This window comes from Malaclemys terrapin, chromosome 12 (genome assembly GCF_027887155.1).
Source record: "Malaclemys terrapin pileata isolate rMalTer1 chromosome 12, rMalTer1.hap1, whole genome shotgun sequence".
Lineage (NCBI taxonomy): Eukaryota > Metazoa > Chordata > Testudines > Emydidae > Malaclemys > Malaclemys terrapin.
The window spans coordinates 2578215-2600625 of record NC_071516.1 but is presented as its reverse complement, the minus strand read 5'-3'; the positions used below and the strand labels follow the sequence as shown (position 1 = coordinate 2600625).

The window sequence follows — 22411 nt, the reverse complement described above, 5'->3', positions numbered from 1 at the left end:
GAAAGGGGTCACCGTTGCTCACTCAGTGAGCCCTCCCCTTGGCTGAACCCTCCGTAGGCCTCTGGTGCTCCTTTGGGCTGTACATAGGTGGCCTTGTCGTATTCGAAATAAAGAAAAATCTGCTGGAATTTTGCACGAGTTGGCAGCCTCTGCAGTGCCTCTGTTTCTGCTGCCAAGGTCCATGGGCTGGTGACTGCAGCCGAGCCCAGCAGTCACTTGGACTGGGGAGGGATGCAAGGCTAAGATCCCAACACACAGGTTTGGGGGTTTCACAGCAGCTAGTCTGGCCCAGCGCGGCTGAGTGAGGCCTGATACGGTCCGGTCGGGTAGAAGGACCTAGTTGTGTTTAATCCATGTCTCAGTCTGAGCTAAGGGTGGGTGTGTCTGTTCTGGGCTCATTCCAGGTTCCATCGCAAGGCAGACCCGTTTGGGGACAGCCGCATTGTATCCCGGTCCCCACACCCTTGGCTCAGCATCCCCCCTCCCCCCAGCTGCGGGCTGCCGAAACTGCTCTGCGTCTCTTCTGACATGGCTAATCTACCCGGTACGCCAGGCTCCAGCAGAATCAGTCAGATAATCCCTGAGTTCCTAAGGGAAGGAAAAGCAAGTGCACACGGCAAGTGTGGCGGCATGCACAGAACGGAGACAGTGCACGTGGGAAGAGCCCGAAGGGAAGCGATGTCCGTGGGAACGGAGTTCTGGATGGGAAGCTGCAGCGATGCCATGCAAAGGTGCTTGTGTTCTCCCCAGCCCTGGAGCGCACTCTGGCCAGCATCTGTTCACTGGAGAGCAGATTCTAACAGGATGATCCATCCTGGGATTTGCCCAACACGGGGACCGGGCACTTCTTTGCGTGTTGGAGATGCATGGCCCCTAGGTGTGAACCACCAGGAGCGAGGCCATGCCCGCAATGCCAGGGGAGCGGCAGCTCCACTCACTCCTTATCCGGCTTGGCTGGCAGTGACTCAGCTGGAGGCGCGGGAACTGACAGTGCTGTTGAAATTAGGAGCAAGGAAACCTGGCGCCTTTCTGGTTCAACCAGACCGTCAAGAACTTGGGCAACCTTGAATGTCAACACAGGCTATAAGAACAGGAGCTGTCCTGGTGCTGGGACTTAGACCCACTGGAATCAAGCAGTCTGGACACTGCAAGGACTTCGGAGCCAAGAAGCGAACAGGTATCAACATCATTCCTTCTGCAGCGAGGGCTCGGTGAAGGTTTAAGCCAGGATTTGGGGAGCCCAGCTGACTCGTGCTGGGTCATAGACAATTCACTCCTCTAGCTGTGCAGTGCAGTCAGGACCCGAAGGCTAGGCTGGGGCTCGTCTTAGTGGTTATTGTCTGTCCATAGCTGCACAGAATGATTGGATCAAGACACGCTGCGTGGGCGACCCAGAGCAGGGGGGAATCTTGGCATAGGGGGGGAAGAGTGGGTGAGCAGCCATGTGACTCCCAGGGGTTGCAATAACTGCCCAGGCTGCAGCAGGGACCGGAGTCGGGCATCAGGGACTTGTTCGCTGTATGATAATAGTTGGCACATTTCAACAGGCACGCGTTAGCCAGCAATAGGCCGGTAGGTGCATAGGTGATGCTGACCCTGTTTTACAGCTGGGGTAATGAGGCCCAGCGAGGCCAAGTGACTTGCTCAAGTCACCAGTGAGTCCAGAAGTGCCAAGGATAGAAGCAGAAAGAATGGCTTTCCTCCTGTGGACAACGGCCTATGTCCGGTGACTGGCAGCCCTCTCGGGGCTTGGAGACAAAGTGATTGTCAGGAGGGTCCGGGGAGGGTGAGATCTGGTGATAGACACGTACCAGGGGGATGTTCTGGGGCAATATGGCTGGATAATCCCAGAGAGCCTATGCTCCCCTCCATCCTTTCTGCAAGGAAACACGGGGCGTCTGGCAGCTGTATCCTGATTTGCTTCCTGCCTGCAAACAAGGTGTGGAAAAGTCCCTTGTGTTTGTCAAGCTGGTAGGGCATGGCACGAGGCAAAGCCCTCTGACATTGCTGGAAGGCAGGGGGGTTCTGCTCCTCGTGGGAAAGACGCTCTCTCCGGAAGCACTATGAAGTGTTGGGTGTACGAGCTACGATGATTATTAAGACTGGGCCGCTGCCTCAGAGGGTTCCTTATGGGGCAGTAATTCTAGAGGGGACGCGATTTTCCAGTTTAGGTTTTTTCAGTCTTGGCTAGAGTCACTGACTCCACTCTAGCTGGTCTCTTCCTAGCGAGGCAGGACCGGGCGCGTGCTGGTGTCCGGATTATCAGACATGTGCAGTAGCTAAGCCGCGCCTTGCGTGGGACAGGAGGTGAGATTTGCCAAGTGACAGATTTGAAGAGGCTGCCAGGAATCTTGGCATGACCGGTGCTTCTTTCTGCCAAGAGGGAAGTAGGCACTCACAATCTAGGGGTCAAATCTTGGGGAACAGCTCCCACTGACGTCAACCCAAGAGCCGAGTCGATGGCAAAACTCGCACTGACGCCAGTGGGGCCCGGATGTCAGCCTCTGGGGGTTGCATGTGCGTGGTTATTATTCCTTCAAACATTTAAAATCCTACTCAAGCTGCCCCCAAGCAGGATGTCCCCTGCCAGAGTGGGGGACCACACCAGCAGGTACCTAGTCCTGGTATCACCTGCTGTAGAGCTATCTAGCCGAAGTATTTCTGGTGCTTCTCTTCCCACATACGCAGGCATCATGGCCCAGGTCCTCCGAGGTCCTCAGCACCTAACTCACACTGATTTCCATGGACATCAGCAGCCTAAATACCTTTGAGGAGCCGACCAAAGCCCGTTGCGGCCCATGGATGTCTTCTCAGTGATTCCAGTGGGCCAGCTGCACAGTTACTACCTGGCATTAAGTTGCTCTGAGAGGTGACGGCTCCTGATCCCCCTGTGTCCCGTGGCTCTTCCCATCCCCTCTCGCTCACTTGGCAGGTATCTAGCTGCAAGCTGGGTAGGGGAGTTGCTCTGTGTGTGACACAGTTAGCAGAAGGGAAGGCCGCCCCCAGGATTTTCCCCAGTCCCCTCTCTTTCCTTTCGCTTGCATATCTTTTGGCCCCAGGGTTCACGAAGCTGGAATTGTTCGGTGTGAATTAACTGACTTTGAGTTTAGCCCTTTGCTCTGTCTATGAGTCGCTTGTCCCCGGCTCCAGATTTGTGTTGATACATTTATCAGGCACCAGTGTTGGCCGATGTGACTCCATTGAACCTACAGTTGGTCCCAAGCTGGTCACCTCGGCCACATCTATATGGGAGCAAAAAGACGCACAGCTTGGGCAGCAGGGCTAAAAACGGAGCTCTGGGACCCTCCCATGTCTTGGGGTCCCAAAGCCCAGGCTCCAGCCCAACCTGAATGTCTACACGGCAGTTTTACAGTCCTGAAGCCCAAGCCTGCGTCAGCTGACCTGGACCAGCCGCGGTGGTTTAGTTGCTGTGTAGATGTACCCTTAGGGCCGTGTCAATGGCTATTAGCCAGGATGGGCAGGGATGGTGTCCTTTGCCTCTGTTTGCCAGGAGCTGGGAATGAGCGACAGGGGATGGATCACTTGAGGATCATCTGGTCTGTTCATTCCCTCTGGGGCACCTGGCATTGGATCACTTGAGGATGACCTGTTCTGTTGGCTACCCATGGCTACCCATGGCTCACAGGAGAGGGCAGAACTGGAGGGGTCCAGAGCAGGGTCTGGAGACTCTCCTCTGAAGAGAGATTGCACCAACTGGGGTCGCTGCCTTAGCAAGCAGACGAGTAAGGATTGTAGAATGCTAGAAATGTAGGGCTGGAGGAACCTCCAGAGGTCAGCTCGGCTCTGCTTCATGCTGACCTGAGACAGGATTAGGTGCACCTAGACCACCTCTGAGAGGTGTTTGTCTAACCTGTTCCAAAAAACCTTCCTGGGGCTTCCACGACCTCCCTGGATAATCTGGTTCAGTGTGTCCCTCTCCTTAGAGTTAGAAGTTTTTCCTACTATCGAATCTAAACTGCAACCTACACTGATTCCTTCTTCTCCTGCCCTCGGTGGACGTGCTGAAGAATTGATCACTGTCCCCTTTAAACTTCTATACAATAACAAATGGCCTAGAGAAGGGAGATCGGAGGCTCTGTTCTCCCTCTCCTGTAACACATGAACAAGGGGACAGCCTATGACATTAAAAGGTAGGAAATTCCTTCATTGCTAGAAGGAAATGCTTGTCACACAATGTGTGTGAGAGAGAGACTATGGAACTCTCTGCCACAGGGAGCCATTGAGGCCAAGAATTTAGCACGAATCACAAAGGGATTGGCCATTTCATGGATAACAAGACTACCCAGGATTAGCATAGAATGGTGGCAGGGCTATCAAACCTCCTGCTTCAGGGCTTCAGCCAATCTCTATTCGAGACTAGGATGAGACCCACCAAAACTGTAGGTTTGGAGCAGGGACCATCGTTTTGTTCTGTGTTTCTCCTGGGGTGCCCCAGAAATGTTTCATACGGCATGCACAACTGAACCCCCTGGCATCACCCCCTCCCCCCCAGGGCTCCCCTCCTGCCCACTCCCTCATGTGGGCACTCAATGCAGCTCCCCATACTTGAAGCCGGTCTTGAGGCGGTGGCTGAGTGAGACCTGCGGGTGGAGCAGACCGGATGGGGCTGCTGTAGGTGGGGTGAGGCCAGGCAGGCCCCTGGCAGGGAGCCCTGATGCAGGAGTCAGGCCCCCAGCAGGGTTGAGGAGAAGCAGCCCTGGTGGACCCACCGCCAGCTCCATCCCGACAAGGGGACGGGAGTGCCCAAACGGAGTGAGTGGCATTACAAGCTGGTGCATGGAGAGTTCTGCACTGCTCAGGTTTGGGCCGTGGCCCCCGTCCTGGAGGGGGCTGCAGGGCCAAATCTGAGTGGGCAGTGGGGCAGCAAGGGCTGCTTCGCCTCGCTGCTGCCATGGGGCCAACTCCTGTACCAGGCTCCCCCCACCAGGGGCCTGCCCAGCCGCCCCTGTAACATGCATGTGGGCGTCACTGATTTGTACAGCACCTGGCACAAGGGGGTCCTGGTCCAGGCCTGGGTTCCTAGGCGCTATGGTAGCACGGATAATAATACATTCTAATAGGGAGGGGCAGAGTATCCCCCATTGCCCACCTGCCTCTGCAGCATCCGGTGCTGCCCCGCTAGAGTGACTGTGCAAGACGGACCTGGGTCTGATCCGGCCTGGCCATTCCCAGGGACTGTTCGCTCCTGGAGTGTGAGCGCTCATCCTGGGCACAGGACGTCAGCTCTGCCGCCTGCCTGGGTGCCTGAAGAGTGATTCATAACTAGCAAACAGTGAGCGATGAACCCCCAACATGTGCATGACTGTGTGGATTCTGTGTTCATGCAAAGGGCAGCTGCTTCCCCAACAGCTTGTGTGAGAAAAAAAACACCTTTGCAATCAGGGGCTCGGAGGGAAATAGGCAAATCCATCAGCCGGGCCTTTCTCTCGGTTTCCCCTTTGAGTCACTGTGTGGGGAAAGGACGCGGTTTCGCTGGCAGGCCGCAGGAACAGCGTTTTAGCGTCACAGGCGGTGTGAAAAACGGCTCTGTTGCAAATATCAGTAACAGTGGAAAGCACAAGAGATAAAGCTTTCCTGCCAAGTCATCCGAGGGGGCCGGACATCACAGCGTGTCCTCTCCAGCCAGCAACCCATATAAAATGTGGGGATCATGTCTTGGGTTTATCCCCGGGTGTGCACTTGGAGTGACGGGTCTCCTCAGGAGCTGAGGTACTGGCTAGGGTTGTATTCACGGGTCCCCAGGCTGTCTTCACTCTTCCAGACTTGCCAAGCTGCTCCGTGGGGAGAGAGAAAAGTGGTTTCCCATGGACGTGGCTCTTGCGGCAAAGGACTGGCCCAAAGTCATGCTTTAGAGCTGAGCTGGGAACCCAGCCCCATGCTGCAAGCGCCAGGCCTGTAGCTTTCCCATGGGAAGCTGTGGGATGGGTGCTGGGAGCGCTGGGCTGTCACATGCTGCTAGCCGCATGCCTTTGTCTCCCTGCTCCAGGTGGTGAAGAAGATCCCAGCTCCGGTCCTAGAGGATGGTTTGGGCATTTGTCTTTGTTCTGCTGGGCGCTTGCTGTCAGGTGGAGGGAACCAATGCCGGCCTGAAAGGCAGAGTAACACAGAAGGGCCTGGAGTACGGTCAGTTATTACCCTGTTTGTTTTTCACTGGAATTGTGGCCTGTGCTCTCAGCCCGGAGACATCCCCAGGGCCCTGCTCTCCCTCTGAGCCAGGAACGGGCTGGCATCTGTTCCTTGGGATCCACGCTCTGGGAGCAGCCTCACCACTCACTGCAGCCTGTGCTGTAGAACAGAGGGGGAAGACCTGGTTCAGCCAGCCTGGGGAACGTTCCCAGAGCGCTCCTTCCCCTGCATGCCGTGGGGCAGCGTGGAGGGAGGATGTGAGACTGTCACTGCCTTCCTGTTCCCACAGCCCCCACCTGCTCCCTGCAGTGCCCAGCCACGGCCCCCGGCGGCTCCCCGCAGTGCCCTGCCACGGCCCCCGGCTGCTCCGTGCAGTGCCCAGCCACGGCCCCTGGCTGCTCCCCGCAGTGCCCTGCCACAGTCCCCGGCGGCTCCCCGCAGTGCCCTGCCACGGCCCCTGGCTGCTCCCCGCAGTGCCCTGCCACGGCCCCCGGCTGCTCCCCACAGTGCCCAGCCACGGCCCCCAGCCGCTCCCCGCAGTGCCCAGCCACGGCCCCCGGCCGCTCCCCGCAGTGCCCTGCCACGGCCCCCGGCGGCTCCCCGCAGTGCCCTGCCACGACCCCCGGCTGCTCCCCGCAGTGCCCAGCCACGGCCCCCAGCAGCTGTCTGTGGGCCCTGCCACGGCCCCTGGAGGGTCTCCGTAGGCCCCGCCGTGACCCCAGCCTGCTCTCTGATTCAAGGTCAGCAGTTCGGCCTGGAGGCGGTGAAGTCACTGCTGAAGAAGGAGCACTTCCCGGATCTGAATGGTTCATACAACATCCCTCTCATCGGGGACGTGGGCTATTCCGTGTCCAGGTAAGAGCACGGCTCCCAGGCCCTCTGCACCGGACACCTCGGGCTCATCACGGGAACTCCTGGGTCCTTTGATGAGAGTCGCTCGGGGCTGGGCATGGGCAACGTGAGCTAGTTTAGTGCTGCAGGAGCTGCCACCTCACACATCCATCCATCCATCCATCCGTATGGAATGAGAGAATGCCCTCCCCCCATGGCCTGCCACTCCCCTGGGGCCCCGACCCCGCAGGAGACAGGCGGGATCTCATCGGAGGGGGTGTTCCCTCCCTTCCATGCCACGGGACTGGCGTTCTCAGCTGCGGGGTCGGGGCTGCCTGGCACCACGGTATTGCGGTTGGGTGGCCCAGTGGTGCAGGCACCAGCTGGGTTCAATCCCCGCTCCACCCCGGACTGCCTGTGTGCCCTTGGGCCATGTGCACTATGTAAGGGGACTGTGGGGCTCGCACTGAAACTCTGTGAGGGTTGTTTGGTTGATCCTCTCCCAGTACCAAAAGAAAGGGGGAGGGCCAATGGGAAATCAGGACCCTAAGACTGACAGACCCCAGGGCCAATGGGGAGAGGGCAATGCTCCAGGTCAGGCTGATTGACAGGGCAGCCAGGCCAATGAGGGAGCCAGGAGCGTGGTGTCCCGTGTGAGGTGGAACGGCCAGGCCGGAGGGGCAGAGCTAAGGGGAGAGCAGGAGCCCGGCTGGGCTGAGAGCAGGGCCAGAGCCGGGGCCAGAGGAGCAGCCCTGGGAGCTGAGCTGGAGGCAGGGTGCGAGTGGGGCTGAGGCCGGGGCCGGGGCCATGCGGAGCCAGGAGTGTGAGCGGCTGGGTAGTCCAGGGGCCCCAGGCCCCGGGCCCAGCGCAGGGAGGCCCCAGGCATGAGGCCTTGCAGGCCGGGCTGGGAGGGGCTCGTGACCCCGACGGGGGCGAGGCTGGGGGGACGGGCCCTGCCCCCTAGCACCTGTGGGCGTGTGGGCACCGCCAGAGCAGGGTGCGAGCCCCAGTGTCATGGCAGCGCAGCCAGGACCTGGGCAGGGGCGTGGGCCCTGCGAGGAGCAGGCTGAGAACATCCCAGCGCCCCCGAGACGGCCGGGTGTGGTGCCCCAGGCCCACGGGGGAGGGTGACATGTTTCCCTTTCACCTACCCCGTTTTTTTTTAAATTGGTTGCTGTTTAAAAAATTGTATTTGCTTGAACTCAGTGCGGTGAGCAGTGGGGCAGGGAAGTGTCTGGTGCAGAGACAGTGCCCCGGAGTGGGGACACCCTAGCCCCTGTCCGACGTGACCACGACAAGACTAGGGGCCCAGCCTCCCAGGAATCCTGGGCCCAGCCGTGTCGGGGTTACGAGGACTCTGCCACACAGGAGAGAAGAGGGGAGCCCTTGAGGTCAGGCAGGCCCATGTGTAAAGGAAGAGGGAGCGAGGACTCAGATTGTTTCGCTAGCCCATTTCACCGGGGTAGTGTATAAACCAGGAAAGGTCCCCACAATAGTGGGACCATTCCCCCACTTACAATTAGATGGTGAGGTAGGGTGACCAGACAACAAATGTGAAAAATCGGGACGGGGGTGGGGGGTAATAGGAGCCTATATAAGAAAAAGACCCCAAAAACGGGACTGTCCCTATAAAATCGGGACATTTGGTCACCCTATGGTGAGGTGCCCAGTTGCTGCGGTGATGGGTATTTTAGCTGGCTAGACTGTCCCTGCCGGCCATCTCTGTAACAGTCTTACCTCCTGCTCAGTGACCCTGGCCGCAGGACAGTGCCGGGGCTCTGAGCCATGAGCTGCTTCACAGAACCTGTAACCTTTGCCTCCAAGATCAGTCAGATGTCCTGCCCTCTGGGTAGTGCCCACTGTCACTCAACTACTGTGACTCCAAACTGCACCCGGGTGGCCAGGGCTGGAGCTCGATGCACCGAGCTGGTTTAGGTGCATTAGAAATTAGGCACCTGAGTGTTTTTCTTGAACTTCCTCCGCTAACAAATCCTCCCATTCCCCCCGGCCTTCCCTCTGTGAGTGTCTCTCACCTCCTCTTAGCCACACGCTCATCTCCCCTGCATAGGTGATCCCAACTGACCTGCTTCCTTGTCTCACACCCCACCCAGAGAGCTCTGCCCTGACTCGCTCTAACACACACACACTCACACACACTCACACACACACACACACACACACACACACACACACACACACACACACACACGACACACCCATAGATCTGACCTGCTTTCTCTCTCTCTCCCACACTCCCAGGATGCAGCAGCTGCAATAAATGTCCCTTTCCCCACCTTGCTAAAAACAGTGCTGCTCCCCGAGTATTCTCCTGAAAATTGTGGCCAAACACTCACACATACATACATATGCACACCTACCCGCATGCACACACACAGGCACACACACATCCATATGCAGATGTGTGCGTGCACACCCACACACACAGCCCCCCCCAAACACACACACACACACACGCAGGTGTTGTCAGTTTCTCGAGAACCCAGCAGCCAGAGGGGCTGTGCAGAGGGCAGCCCCTGGAGTCCATCCCCCAGCCACACGCACTGTGGAGCGTGGCTCGGAGGTTCCTGGAAGTTCCCGAGGTCCCCATGACAAGCTGTTCCTGGGGCGCGTGGGGGAGCATTTGGCCTTAGGGCAGTCGGGCTGATGGGTCTTTCTGCTGCTTCGCAGGATCCAGATTCAAGAGCTGCAGCTGAATGAGTCGGTCGTACGCTTCTCCGAGGGGACAGGCGTGAGGCTCGTGGTCAGCAATGCCCGCATCCAGCTCCACGGTGTCTGGCGAGTGAAAGTTCTGTTCGTGTAAGAGCTGCTCTGCTGCTGGTGCGGCCACTGGGAGCCCTCCATAGCCCCAGGGACAACGGGGACCCCACCTCCACAATCCCCTCAGCTCCCCAAACTCCCACCCAGGGCCAGAGCCAGCTCAGATGCCATGTGCTATTCTCCACCATAACCAGAGCTGGGTCATCTCCACTGGGCGGGGGCTCTGGGGCGCCCACCTGCAGATGGGACTTGCCCAGTGGGAAGGGCAGGGGGGCTGGCGCTGGCATTAGAGATGCTGACACAAGGTCTGGCCAGAGGCCAGTTTTGCTCCGGGGAGCAGTCGGACGGGGCCCTGCTTTGCGGCTGCTGTCTCCAGTGCCGCCCTGTGGTGCAACCCCAAGAGGGTAACGTTGAGCCTCCTTCCTGCCTGTGCTGAGAGCACTGATCCCCCTGCAATGGTTACCAGCTCCTTAGCCCCCCCACAGGGACCGGCATTGGTTGGGGGCCCCAAGCCCTGCAGAGCCCTCATTTCCTCGCTCGGGCAATGGGTCTAAAAAGATGCGAGTCCCTTTCCTAAAGGGACCAAGGGAAGGGAGCACCAGATGCCTTCTCCTTTGCGGACATATTGTTCCCCGGGGCCATCGGTGACACAGTCTGGGGGGTGTTCCTGCTACCTGAACCTTGGTGCAGGAGCATAGCTGGAAGGGAGGGAAAGGAGCAAGAGGGAACCTCCCCTGCCATCCCCTGGCTCCCCTCCGTGGCTGCACAGGTACAGGGAGAGAGGGGCAGATTGGGAGGTGCTGCTCTGGGGCGATGGAACAGAAGGTAGGGAAAGGAGGTGACGACTCCGTGCTGGGGTAGTGGCACATTCTGGGCAAGGGGTGCTGAGTGCAGCTATTAGGGGGGCAGCTCACAGAAACCACGGGCACAGCTGGCAGCCTTGTGGGCAGCTGAGCAGAGAGGCCAAGGTCTGGATGGGTCCTGGGGGCACTGCTCCCCCAACCCCTGGAGGAAGTCCCTGCAGCGCAGGGCAGTGCGGGAAGCTCTCTCCCTCTGCAGGTACAGCTCCGACTCCGCTCTCCAGTGCCGTCTCCCTGGGGCTCTCACCCCAGCCTCTGGGCCTGTAGATAGGGCAGACCGAGCTCCACTAGCCGGCAGGTGCTAAACTGCCCTGTGCTTTCCTCCCTTCCCAGACCCGACAGCGGCTCCTTTGACCTGAGCGTGAGCGACCTGTCCCTCTCCACCGAACTGGGGGTGAGCAGGGATGACAGTGGCCGTCCCCAGGTGTGGAGCACCAACTGCCGCTCCAGCATTGGGAGGCTGAACGTGAAGTTCCATAATGGAGCCAGGTGAGTTCTGGCTTTCTGAGGCCCTGCTACATCCCTTACCCCCGAGCCGGGCTCAGCTAGGCTGCTTATACTGTCAGCCCCCTTACAGGGGGGGCACGCTCGCTGTGGGGGGCGGCTGCACTCTGCACATCACGGCCTCTCTGTCCCACAGAGCCCGGGCCTGCTCACTGGCTGCACCTGGTGTGGAAAGCACCACGCTGAGGCTTGGACCGCAGGGCTGGCTGGGAGATGGGGGCAGGTTCAGAGCAGTCTTTTCAGAGGGGGAGTTGGGACCAGATCATGTCCAGGGTTTTATTCCTCTGGGTCGGTCAGGGTGTCAGAGTCACTCTGCCATGGGAGGCCAAACTACATTTTTCCTCACGGTTTGTGGCCAGGCCAATGACATATGGGGCAAATCCCTCCATCCCCCCAGATCTCCCATTGGCCAATAGCAGAGTTGCACAAAGAGGGAGGTTACAATATGGCCCTTGTGTACTAAGTGAGCCAGAAACGGGCCAAATCACTCTTGTCCTCAGCCTCAGACCTGGGGAAAGGTGACGGGGGTCTCTGCAGGGCCGGTGCACAGCCTGCCTGTTTGCTTGGCCACTGCCACATGCAGTTACCCTGTCTGAAATTGTGCAAACTAGGCAGACAGTGACACACCTAGATCACTGAAAATCGGGGTCGTGGTGAGCCAGCGCCATAGGCGTAAATGTCAGTATCCCCTGGAGATGAATGGGGGCAGGTCACATCCCCTAGAGCTGTGGTTTCAGGCTGTCTGCAGACTCAGGAAGATGCCACTGCAAGCGCTTGCACTTGATAGTGAATGGAGGGCAGTGGAGTTTCGTCCCAAGGCTTTGAAGAGGTTGACTGTTCAGAGTGGGATTTGCCAAAGCTCTGGGTGCTGCCCTAGACAGCCCTGGGAGTGTTATGGAACTGGGCCAGCGCTGAGTGCTTCGGGAGCCCCCGCCCATAGCTCTGCGCTAAGCACTGACTCTTCTCCTTCTCTCTCCCCACAGCTGGCTTTACAATCTGTTCACAGGGGCTCTCCAGGCACCCCTGCGGTATGAAGTAAATAGGCAGGTGAGTGTTCACCCTGCTGAGAGCAGCTCCCCGGCCCTGTCTGCCAGGACTCGGGAGGTAGGAGGAGGGTGAGATCCGCAAATGCTGAACAAGTGTCTTCCTTCCCGGCCTCTCCTGCCAAGCACTAAACTCATTCGCTCATTGCTACTAGGGGAGCTGCTGGGTACAAGGTTATCAGTAGGGCTTGCTCCTACACCTTCAGCACAGCGGTACAGACCTTTCTCGTTTGAGCTAAAGGAGTAACTCCATGGCAGCATGGTAGGCTGTTATCCACTATTGGATCAGGCCACTAGAGCGAGATGTTGGCCAGTGTGTTACACTTAGCCTTATTGCACCAGTGCAGGTCACTTCAGGCCTCCTGCTTAACGTACCTGGTACATGGGGCAAAATATGGTCCCATTACCATCCCTGCCCCTGTGTGTCATGCTGCTCACCTCTTCGTCCTGGGGCAGTGGAGAGCAGCTCCTGGGTGGGGATTGTATCAGTGTTTCTATCTGAAACCCAGCTGAGAACCCCAAGGCCATTCTGTCCAGAGGAGTGCTCTAAGCATGAGGAAGCGACAAGGAAAGGACGGCAGGAAATTAAACAGGAGTGGATTAGAACGTATCCACACACCCGCCCCATTCCCCTTATGGCTGACCCTGCTTCTCTGTCGAACCAGCTCCTCCATGGCCCCACAAGAGCCCCTGGCCTGTTCTTTCCCCTGGGAAAGGGTTTCTGAATCCGTAATGGTCTCTTTTTCCATCCAGCTCTGTCCTGAGCTCGGGAAAGGGATCCGTGATCTGGAGCGAGTCCTGAAGACCATGCAAGGTAGGACCTGGGAGCCATGGAGACCTGGAGCAACGTGGGGGGCAGATGGGATGAGTCGTCTGAAAGCCTGAGAATTGGGGCAAATATCAGGGAATCCTTAGGTGGGGAGTCAGCGTGTGAGGGAGCAGGACGGGAACGGGCAGCCCAGGCTGAATCCAGGGTGCGCATTCGACTCAGCTGGTGATTAAGAAGAAACGAAAAAAGACAGGCTGGTCCCCCAGCCTTTTCCGGGGGGCGTCGGGCCTGACTCAGACGAGCTGTCTGGGCGCTATTGACCTGGGAGGGGATCTGAGGACTCACCGCTTTGGATTGTCCTGCAGTGTTCCTCTGTCTCTGGCTTCTCTGCAGTCTCAGCCCAGATCGACCCCTTTGCTGCAATTGACTACTCCTTGGTGAACAAGCCAGTGATTGCCAGGGAGCATGGAGACATGGACCTGAAGGTAAAGCAGCCAGGCTGGGCACCAGGCTCCCTTCAGGGAGGAGGTAGATTTCCCAGAACATTGTGGACGTCTTCTGGCCCAGATCTGCTGGGAGCAGGGCACCTGCCAAGGAATAAAGCGACTGCCTGGGCTGAGAAAAAGGAACGTTTGTAAAGGGAAAATCTGCTCTTCAGGGGCAAAGTGGGAACATCTAAACCTATGACTCTCCTGCTGGCAGTGCTGCCTACGCAGAGTGCAGTCCCGCTGGCTGGGCACTGCACCCCTCCCTGGGCAGAGCTACCAGTGCGACTTGCCCGCCATGGACCCACACCTACCCCTGACTCCAGTCAGGTTCAGTCGCTCCCCATTAGGGCTGATTGCCTGTCTCTGGAGTGATGGAGCCTGCGGCTTCCTGCGTTTCTCAGGCCAGAGGGACATTAGATCATCTGCTCTCACCTCCTGTCTTGCCAGGCCAGAGAGCGCCCCTGTCCCCCTTGCATTGAGCCTAGTGACTTGTGTTGGGCTAAAGCAGATATGCTGTTCTGTGGACCGCCCTGGACGTGCCGGCAGAGCCAGGCACGTGTGGCTGAGTCCCAAATCCACGTTATTGCCCAGCAGTTGCTGTGATTGTCTCCTAAGTGGCCCACCGAGGCCTGACCCAGCAGTTGCCCCATCCCCGGGGAGTGGCGCGTAACATGTCCTGTCTCCGTCCCTCCAGGGTGAGTTCTATGGCGTGGGCAAGCACAGAGAGAGCCCCTTCTCCCCCGCCCCCTTCCTGCTGCCCGACGAGGGTGACCACATGCTGCTCCTCGGCCTCTCCGAGTTCTCGGCCAACTCGGCTGCGTTCGTCTACTTCACGGCGGGGGCCTTGCGGAAAAACTTCAGGGACGACATGGTACGGCACTGGGGCAGCCAGCGATGTAGGACGAGGGGGGGCCACTCTGCTTTCTGGGCGGGAGCAGCGGGGAGCCCCCTCCTCTCCCTGATTTGGCTAAGCAGCTCCCAGTACATCTCCCCCTTCCTCCTTGCCTGGTGTGGTGAATGCGCCCCCTGCTCTTTCAGCCCCAGAACAGGGTGACGCTCAGGAGCCCATGGGCCCTGTCCAGCTCCCCCAGGAGACCCAATCTTTCCCGAGAGCTGCATCCAGTCGCTGCAGGAGATTTTGCCATATGATTTCAGTGCTGGCTGGAGGGGAGGCTGTTTATCTACAGAGCGGGTGCAGCACCAAAGCCAGCGTGCCCCAGCCGTGCCCAGGAGGGACCGCAGCGTTGCCACCGTCTAGGTTCTCCCAGGCTCGGCCCTCGTTTGAGGTTGCTGACCTGGGAGCGCTGTACAGGTGCTCAGTGCAGGCTGCCAGCTGGCAGGTTTCTGGGCTCAGCATCATCCCGGATATCCTGGGTTTTTGCATCTCAGAGGTGGCAGCCCTAGGGGAGTTGAAGGCAGAGCAGCTCCAGGCAGAAGGCCGCCCCGCCCATTGGCAGTCTCCCCCGCCTGTCCCGGGTGGCCGTTGCTCAAGCATTGGCACGTGCTCCCCCAGCAACCTGGTGTCTCGCGTGTTTGTGTTGCAGATCCCGAAGCACTCCCCTGTCCGGCTGAACACACGGAGCGTGGGGCTGTTCTTCCCAGAGGTGAGTCAGCTGGGGCAGCTGTTCTGCAGACAAACCTACACAGGATCGTTTCAGGGGGCAAGACAAAGATGTCACATTTATTATGATAACAATTTGATCTCTAACCACTAGCTAATACCTTAATACTTATACACACAGACACACAGACACACACACCCCAAATGTTCTGCAGCTGCTAGCTAGATAATTACCAGTCCTGAATGTAGCTTGGGTTCGTAGCTTGTGGCGGTAACTGGCCAGGAAAGCCGGGCACAAGGACGAGCTGGGTCTCTGTTGGGCATGCACCGATGCCCTTCCATGTTGGCAGCAGAATGTTACCCTCCAAAGTCTCCCATCTCACCCATCCTTTTTTTAGGCTTTAGTTTGAATTCAGAGTCTATGGGTCTTGCTGTGTCACGCTGCCTCTGGGTTTTGGTGATTGATCACTCTGTGATTTTCAGCCTTGGACCTGGCTTTGATCTTCCTTCTATTGTATCTTTGTTCTTCTCTTTTTGGGGTGGACTCTTCTTACTTTGTTAGGGCTCTTGTCTGCATCTTCAGCCCTTGGTGTTTGAACTCTATTTAATCAGGACAGGCTGGGGCTGGAGGTTGATTCCATCATCCATACATACCTCATTCACACATCTAAACTAAACTAATAAGATTACAGCAGGGTTTGCAAAAATGAAGGTTGCAGCAAGCCCTTACAAAATGGAGTGAGCGTTTTAAAATGGGGTTTGAATTACAATATGGCAAACAGTGAACAGAAGTTACAATTGTCACGGAGTGTGGGGGAGTCAGGGCCCTGCACCCCTATTCCTGCGATTCCCCAGGACTCTCAGCCAGCCAGTAAAACAGAAGGTTTATTAGATGACAGGAACACAGTCCCAAGCAGAGCGTGTAGGTACAACCAGAACCCCTCAATCAAGTCCTTCTGGGGGGTTTAGGGAGCTTAGGCCCCATCTCGGGGTTCCCTGCGTTGCACCACCCAGCCCCAAACTGAAACTAAAAACTTCTCCAGCTGCTTTCTCCCCCCTCCCCTCTGCTCCTCCTCTCCTTTGTTCAGTCTCCCGGGCAGAAGGTGTCACTTCTCCCACCCCCATCCTGGCTCAGGTTACAGCTCAGGTATCCTCCTTCAAGGGAATTCCCCCATCCCCAGTGCAACTTCCCTGCAACATTCCCAAGTCAAATCCGCCCGCTCCCTACTGCGTCACAACAGGATAGACAAGAGTAGTGGATGGCAAACAGTGAACAGAAGTTACACTGTAGGCAAGTGTAAGGAATGGTGAACAGTGAACAGAAGTTACACTGTAGGCAAGTATAAGGAATGGTGAACAGACGTGACAATCCTGAAACAGTGCAAGTCTCAGTGATTTAAACGGGAATTGGATCGATAGTGAAACTTACAAAGGCAGCAGCTGAACAACTGGGGCTCTTAACAAGCAGCTTAATTGAGCTGAGCAGCAGTGGACTTAGGAGCTCAACAAGTGGCTTAATTCTCAAGTAGCCAGTTATTGGGGAAACCGGTTTTATGAATGAATGTTGTTTCATTCATAAAACTTTACGTGTGAAGTTACATTAATAAAGGGAACAATTAAAAACAACGTCATTGATCAGTTCTACACAGCTCTTGTGCCCTCCCCGCTGCGCCTGGCATCGTTAAACCCCAACCCTGGGGAGGGCACCAGAAGGCTGGGCTCCCAGGCTGGCTCACACATAACCGACAGGCTGTGCCCATCCTGACTCTTCCTCGGCCCTCTGGGAGTTCAGACCCCCATCCGCGACGGGAGAGGGGAAAGGGGTCACGTGCCCATGGCCGAGGGTCGGTGTCATGCACTCCCAGAGGGTGTGAGTTATGGCTCAGGGCTATGTACACACGGGGTGTGTGTCCCCCTGTGTACATACGGGGAGACGGGGTGAGGCTGCACGGCCAGGGGGAGGATGGTATCCCATGCCCCGGACGGCGGGATGTCTCTCTGGCTCGGGGCTGGTCACTGGCCGTTTCTGTCCATCTCACGGGCCGCTCTGTTGCTCTCCCTGGCTCAGCTGAAGAAGCTCTACCCTGACATGCCCATGGAGCTGCACCTGTTTGCCCGCAAGCAGCCCCTGCTGACCTGCCGCCCGGACAGCCTGGACCTGGCCCTGTTCGGCACAGCCGAGGCCTTCGTCGTCCTGCCAAATGCCACTCTGGCCTCGGTCTTCCTGCTGGACCTGGTAAGTGCTGGGCACAGCCCTGGGCCCACTCGCCTGACATCCTGGATCCCGCTCTCCGAGGGGCGCAGGCGTATGGGTGCAGGGCTGGCGTGGCCCCAGCTCTCCGTGACCTGGGGTGTTGGGGGAGGGCTGGGGCCCTGCGCTCTGGGAGGGGATGGATATTGTGGGGCCTCGGGGGCCATGTTTTAGCTGCTCTTGCTGATAACAAGAATCCAAGTAACGTCTCTCTTTGTTGGCAGGATGCCAGCCTGGCCGGGCAGCTGCATCTCGACTCTGCCAAGGTCGGGGGCTCCGTGGCTCTGACTGAGTGAGTCTGGGGTTTGTCTGGAGCCTCCCCTCCCCTGCCCCCAACCCCAGGGTTATGTCCCAGCCAGGGGCCCTCGCCCACAAGAGGTTCTATCCCCTGGAGTTTATAGCCCAGCCCCAGCCGCAATCTGAGATTTATATCCCAGCTGGACACCTCCACCCCAGGGGCTTAGGTCTCAGCCCTGGGGGTCCCATCCCAGCTGGGAGCCCCACTCTACACCCACCCCTCCCCGCCCAGCGAGAAACCCAACTCAGAGCCCTCCCAGCCGCGCTGCGTCTCCTGAGCTCAGCCTCCCCCTCGGCGCCCGGCCTGGCTCCGTGGGACGCTGTGAGCCGCTACCGCTGTGGGGAGACCCCGCTCAGCCCTGACCTTTGTCTCTGTGTCTCCAACAGCTTCAGCCTGTCCGTGGTGCGGTCCCAGGTCGGCTCAGTCCAGGTGAGCCATGCCGGCAGCCGGGGCTGGGCGGGCGGCAGGGAAGGGTAGGACGAGGCGGTTTCCAGGGGCGCATTGTGCGCAGCCCTGCCTCAGGCAAAGCTGCCACTGAACTGCAAGGGGAGATTGGCCTGAGGACTGCGGGGCGTTGAGCTCTGACTGCAAGTATAAAATCCCAGCAGCCAAGCAGATCCCAGCGCAGCTAGAGCGCACCCCCGCGGCGCACTGGGCGTGTGTAACACGGGGCGTCAGCGGGCGGGATCCAACCTGGGGCCCCTGGTGCTTAGTGCATGAACCTCTGCTAAGGCTGGCGGAGAGTCATTAACCTCTAAGTGGCCTTGGTGCCACTAGATGGGACAGAACCACCCCCAGGAGGCGTGTGAGTTACACGTGTGCACACAGTATACATACACACTCCGAGCCTGTCACTCCCAGTGGCATGACACCCGCTCCCACAAACACTCATCCACAGCCTGTCACCCTCCCTCCTACAGTCGCTCCCACTCACATACAGCCTCTCCTTCCCCTTGTTCCCACACTGACCCCAGCACCGTTAGCACCCCACGCCTGGCCATTGCACGCGCAGCTCCTCTCCGGCACTGCCCAGCTGGGTCCCATGGTGTCCCCCCAGCACACAGACAGCTGCTGTGCCCCCTGGCCCACACAGACTCAGGAGCAGAGGGCACGGCCCCGGGGAGCCGGGCTCTGTCCCGCACGGGGCACGGCCCTGCCGGCCCCACGGAGCCGGGCTCACCAGCTGGCTTGTGTTCCGCAGGTGAAGACGCTGGAGACCCTGCTGAAGCTTGCGCTGCGGATGGTTGCATTGCCAATGGCGAACAGTGAGTCCTGCCACATTTCCGCACCCCGTGTCCCTGCTCTCGGGGTAGCAGTCCCCCTCCTGCCCGCCCACGGGCTCTGGGTCCTCCCCCCTAACCAGGGCTCCTTTCGTCTCCCCAGAGAAGCTGAAGAAAGGATTCCCTCTGCCCAGCGTCTATAACCTCAGCCTGGTGAATCCCCGTGTCAAAATCAACCAGGTAGGGATCAGCCGTGGCCTTGGCTCCACGTCGTCCCCAGTGTCTGCACTGGGAACCCCCAAGCCCATGGCCAGGTGTCTTTTCAGATGGTGGGGGGGAATCTTTGACCGTGATTTCAGGGGCTACCTGAAAACTCTCCTATTTTTTGGCAGACAACTTAGCAATTATCTGACGGAGCACTGTTTCTAATTCCTATATAGAATAAAGAAAATTAAATCAATATTAGCCCCACTCACCTCTAATACCCACATGTTCTGACATCTTCTGGCCAGTCACTTAAGGGACACTGGTTAGGTTTAAAATTGTAATGTCTATTCTTACTCTGTTACTAATTCTGCGGGGAGAGAGACCCCGTCAGGACTCCTGGGTTTTACTTCAGCTCTGGGAGGGGAGTGGGGTCTAGTGAGTTACAGCAGGGGGAAGATACATCTGGGGTCTACATAAGAACATCAGAATGGCTAGACTGGGTCAGATCAATGGTCCATCTAGCCCAGTGTCCTGTCTTCCGACAGTGGCCAGTGCCAGGTGTCCCTGAGGGAATGAACAGAACAGGTCATCATCAAGTGATCCATCCCCTGTTGCCCATTCCCAGCTTCTGGCAAACAGAGGCGAGGGACATGCCGAACATGGTGTTGGATCCCTGCCCAGCCTGGCTAATAGCCATTGATGGACCAATCCTCCAGGAACTTCTCTAATTCTTATTGGGAAACAATGGTATAGTTTTGGCCTTCACAACATCCCCTGGCAAAGAATTCCACCCGTTGACTGTGAAGAAATACTTTTGTTTGTTTTAAACCTGCTGCCTATTAATTTCATTTGGTGACCCCTAGTTCTTGAGTTATGAGGAGTAAATAACACTTCCTTATTCCATTTTTCCACACCAGTCATGATTTTATAGACCTCTATCAGATCCCCCCTTAGTCGTCTCTTTTCCAAGCTGAAAAGTCTCAGTCTTATGAATCTCTCCTCAGATGGAAAGTGTACCATACCCCTAATCGTTTCTGTTGCTCTTCTCTGAACCTTTTCCAAATCCAATATACCTTTTTTGAGATGGGGCGACCACATCTGCAGGCAGTATTCAAGGTTTCGATGGCGCGGCGCTCTGTGGGGTGTTTGGCAGCACGGCGCTCCGCGGAGGGCGGAGGTGTTCGGCAGCACGGCACTCCGCAGGGGGCGAGGGTTTCAACGGCACAGCGCTCTGCGGGGGTGTTCAGCAGCACGGCGCTCTGCAGGGGGCGGAGGTGTTCGGCAGCGCAGCGCTCCGCAGGGGTTTCAGTGGCGCTCCATGCGGGGGGGGCTTGTAGATAAATCTCTGATAATTTTCATATCACTTTACATTGTGCCTCTTCATATAACCTTGTGGTGGGTCTACCCACGTGTGACCTCTGTTTTCATGGGACTTTGTTTCAAAGCCTCATTTAGAAACTTTGCATTGCCCTTGGTAGAATATTATAGCCCCTAAGGATAGAATAAGATAGAAGAAAAATTTCTTTTTGCTAGCAGTAGAACAAGAGCTCTCCCCCCCCACTCTTAATCAATTGCCCTGTTGAATGAATGAGGTGTGAATGAGCAAGGCATGGAAGGCAGCACCTCCAGACAGCCTCAACTGTTGGAGAGGGGCTAGGAGCCAGACCCAAGGACAATAAAACGTGTCAAGTGGGCTCATTAAAGACAAGCAGACATACGGACGGCCTCGGGGGTTAGAAGCAAGCACCTTCTTTTGGAAACACCCTCTTTGCAGCATTGGGACAACACTCAAAAGAAAGCAGCACAAAGGACCAATGGACACAGACACAGAGTTTGAATCTGGTATAGATTTGCATAAGAGGAAAGCTGCTATAAAAGTGAGGTGTCTTGCAGAGGACCCCGGGTCTCGTCTTGTCAACATGGGAGCATCGATCCGGATCGGCAGAAGCCCGGCTCCACCCCCTCCCCCATCTAACTCACCTGGCCAGTGAAGTTAAGGGGAGCAACTAATTGGTAACAACAAGACGGAGATTGTTTGTGTGTGTGTGTGTGTAAGTGTAATATATTATATGCATATGATACAGTGTTAATGAATACATGTATTACTAATAAATGTGGCGTTTTGCCTTATTCCCCCTGAAAAGATCCTGTGCAGTACTTTAAGTACAACAGGCTTCAGCAGTGCAGCGCTCTGCGGGGGGCGGGGGTGTTCGGTGGTGCGGTGCTTGGTGGGAGAGGGGGGTTTCGGCGGCGCGGCGCTCTACAGGGGGCGGGGGTGTTCGGTGGTGCGGTGCTTGGCGGGAGAGGGGGGTTTCGGCGGCGCGGCGCTCTGCGGGGGGCGGGGGTGTTCGGTGGTGCGGTGCTTGGCGGGAGAGGGGGGTTTCGGCGGCGCGGCACTCCGCGGGGGGTGTTCAGCGGCGCTCCACGCGAGGGTGTTCAGCAGCACAGCGCTCGGCAGGGGTGTTCGGCGGTGCTCTGCGTGGGGGGGTTCAGCAGCATGGCACTCGGCGGGGGGTATTCGGCAGCGGGGCGGGGGGGTTCGGCGGCGCAGCGCTCGGTGGGGGAGTGTTTTGGCGGGGCAGGGCGGGGCGGCGCTGGGGGGGGAGTGTTATGGCGGGGAGGCGCTTTTTTTTGCTGCTTGGGGTGGCAAAAAAGTTAGAGACGGCCCTGATTCTCGCCATTTATTCCTACCTTTTGTTTCCTCTGTTTTAACTGGAGTGCCTGGCAATGCTTTCAGGATCATCTACTGATCCTTAATTTAATGTAATGACAAGTCTTTTGTTACCTTAATCAATCGGCCTCTGTTTATAACAAACTCCCTGCCGCAAAGGCAGAAGCCGGGAGCAACACCGAACTCATCCCATGGCAGTTCGGAGCGCCACCTGGGCCTAGAATGTGTGCTGGGGGCGGGGGGGGCAGAGGAGCTCTACTGCCCCCCCCCCCCCATGGTGCCCCTGCTCTTGGGTCCTGCAGGGGCTCGCTCACACCTACCCCATCAGCGACTCCTGCTGGGGGACTCTGCGCCCCCTATGGCCAACGCTCCTACCCCACAGCTGCTGTCATTAAACAGGGACGGACTCTCAGCCTGCCATTTTGTCTTCACAGGGGTTTGTGTTGGTAGCCACAGATGTGCAGTACCAGGCTTGAGCTGCCGTGGCTGGGTAGCCCCCCGTGGAGAGAGCCGCTGCCCCACAGGAGAACGCACACAGCCCATGGCTTCCCTCGCCCCTGTATCCTGCTGCCGCCTGCCCTGAAGCCGGCCTGGAGACCACGGCCAGAGGGGGCATTTTCTGTTATTTTAAGTAAAACTGAATTTTTTATGCACTCAGTCTTGTCATGTTAAAGCCTCCCCTCTGACCCTCCCCCTCCAGCAGTCCCCGCTTCGCTCCAGATCTTCCCCTCCCCCCAGAGACCTTTCAATCCCCCTAGCCCTACGCCAGCATCTCTGATCCCC

The 22411-nt window shown here is 57.7% G+C and overlaps 1 protein-coding gene across 1 annotated transcript; it reads left to right on the top strand.

Annotated features, from left to right (window-relative positions):
• The first annotated feature begins 1113 nt into the window (after positions 1 to 1113).
• On the top strand, positions 1114 to 22239 carry LOC128846849 (bactericidal permeability-increasing protein-like). The gene is made up of 16 exons (XM_054046098.1): positions 1114 to 1177; positions 6008 to 6144; positions 6888 to 7002; positions 9667 to 9795; positions 10950 to 11105; positions 12104 to 12167; positions 12917 to 12977; positions 13326 to 13417; positions 14115 to 14291; positions 14965 to 15024; positions 17050 to 17217; positions 17457 to 17524; positions 17917 to 17959; positions 18732 to 18795; positions 18914 to 18990; positions 22063 to 22239. Exons 2-16 carry the CDS (start codon positions 6042 to 6044, stop codon positions 22102 to 22104), a joined length of 1419 nt encoding a protein of 472 aa, XP_053902073.1. The 5' UTR covers positions 1114 to 1177; positions 6008 to 6041; the 3' UTR covers positions 22105 to 22239.
• Positions 22240 to 22411: the final 172 nt, after the last annotated feature.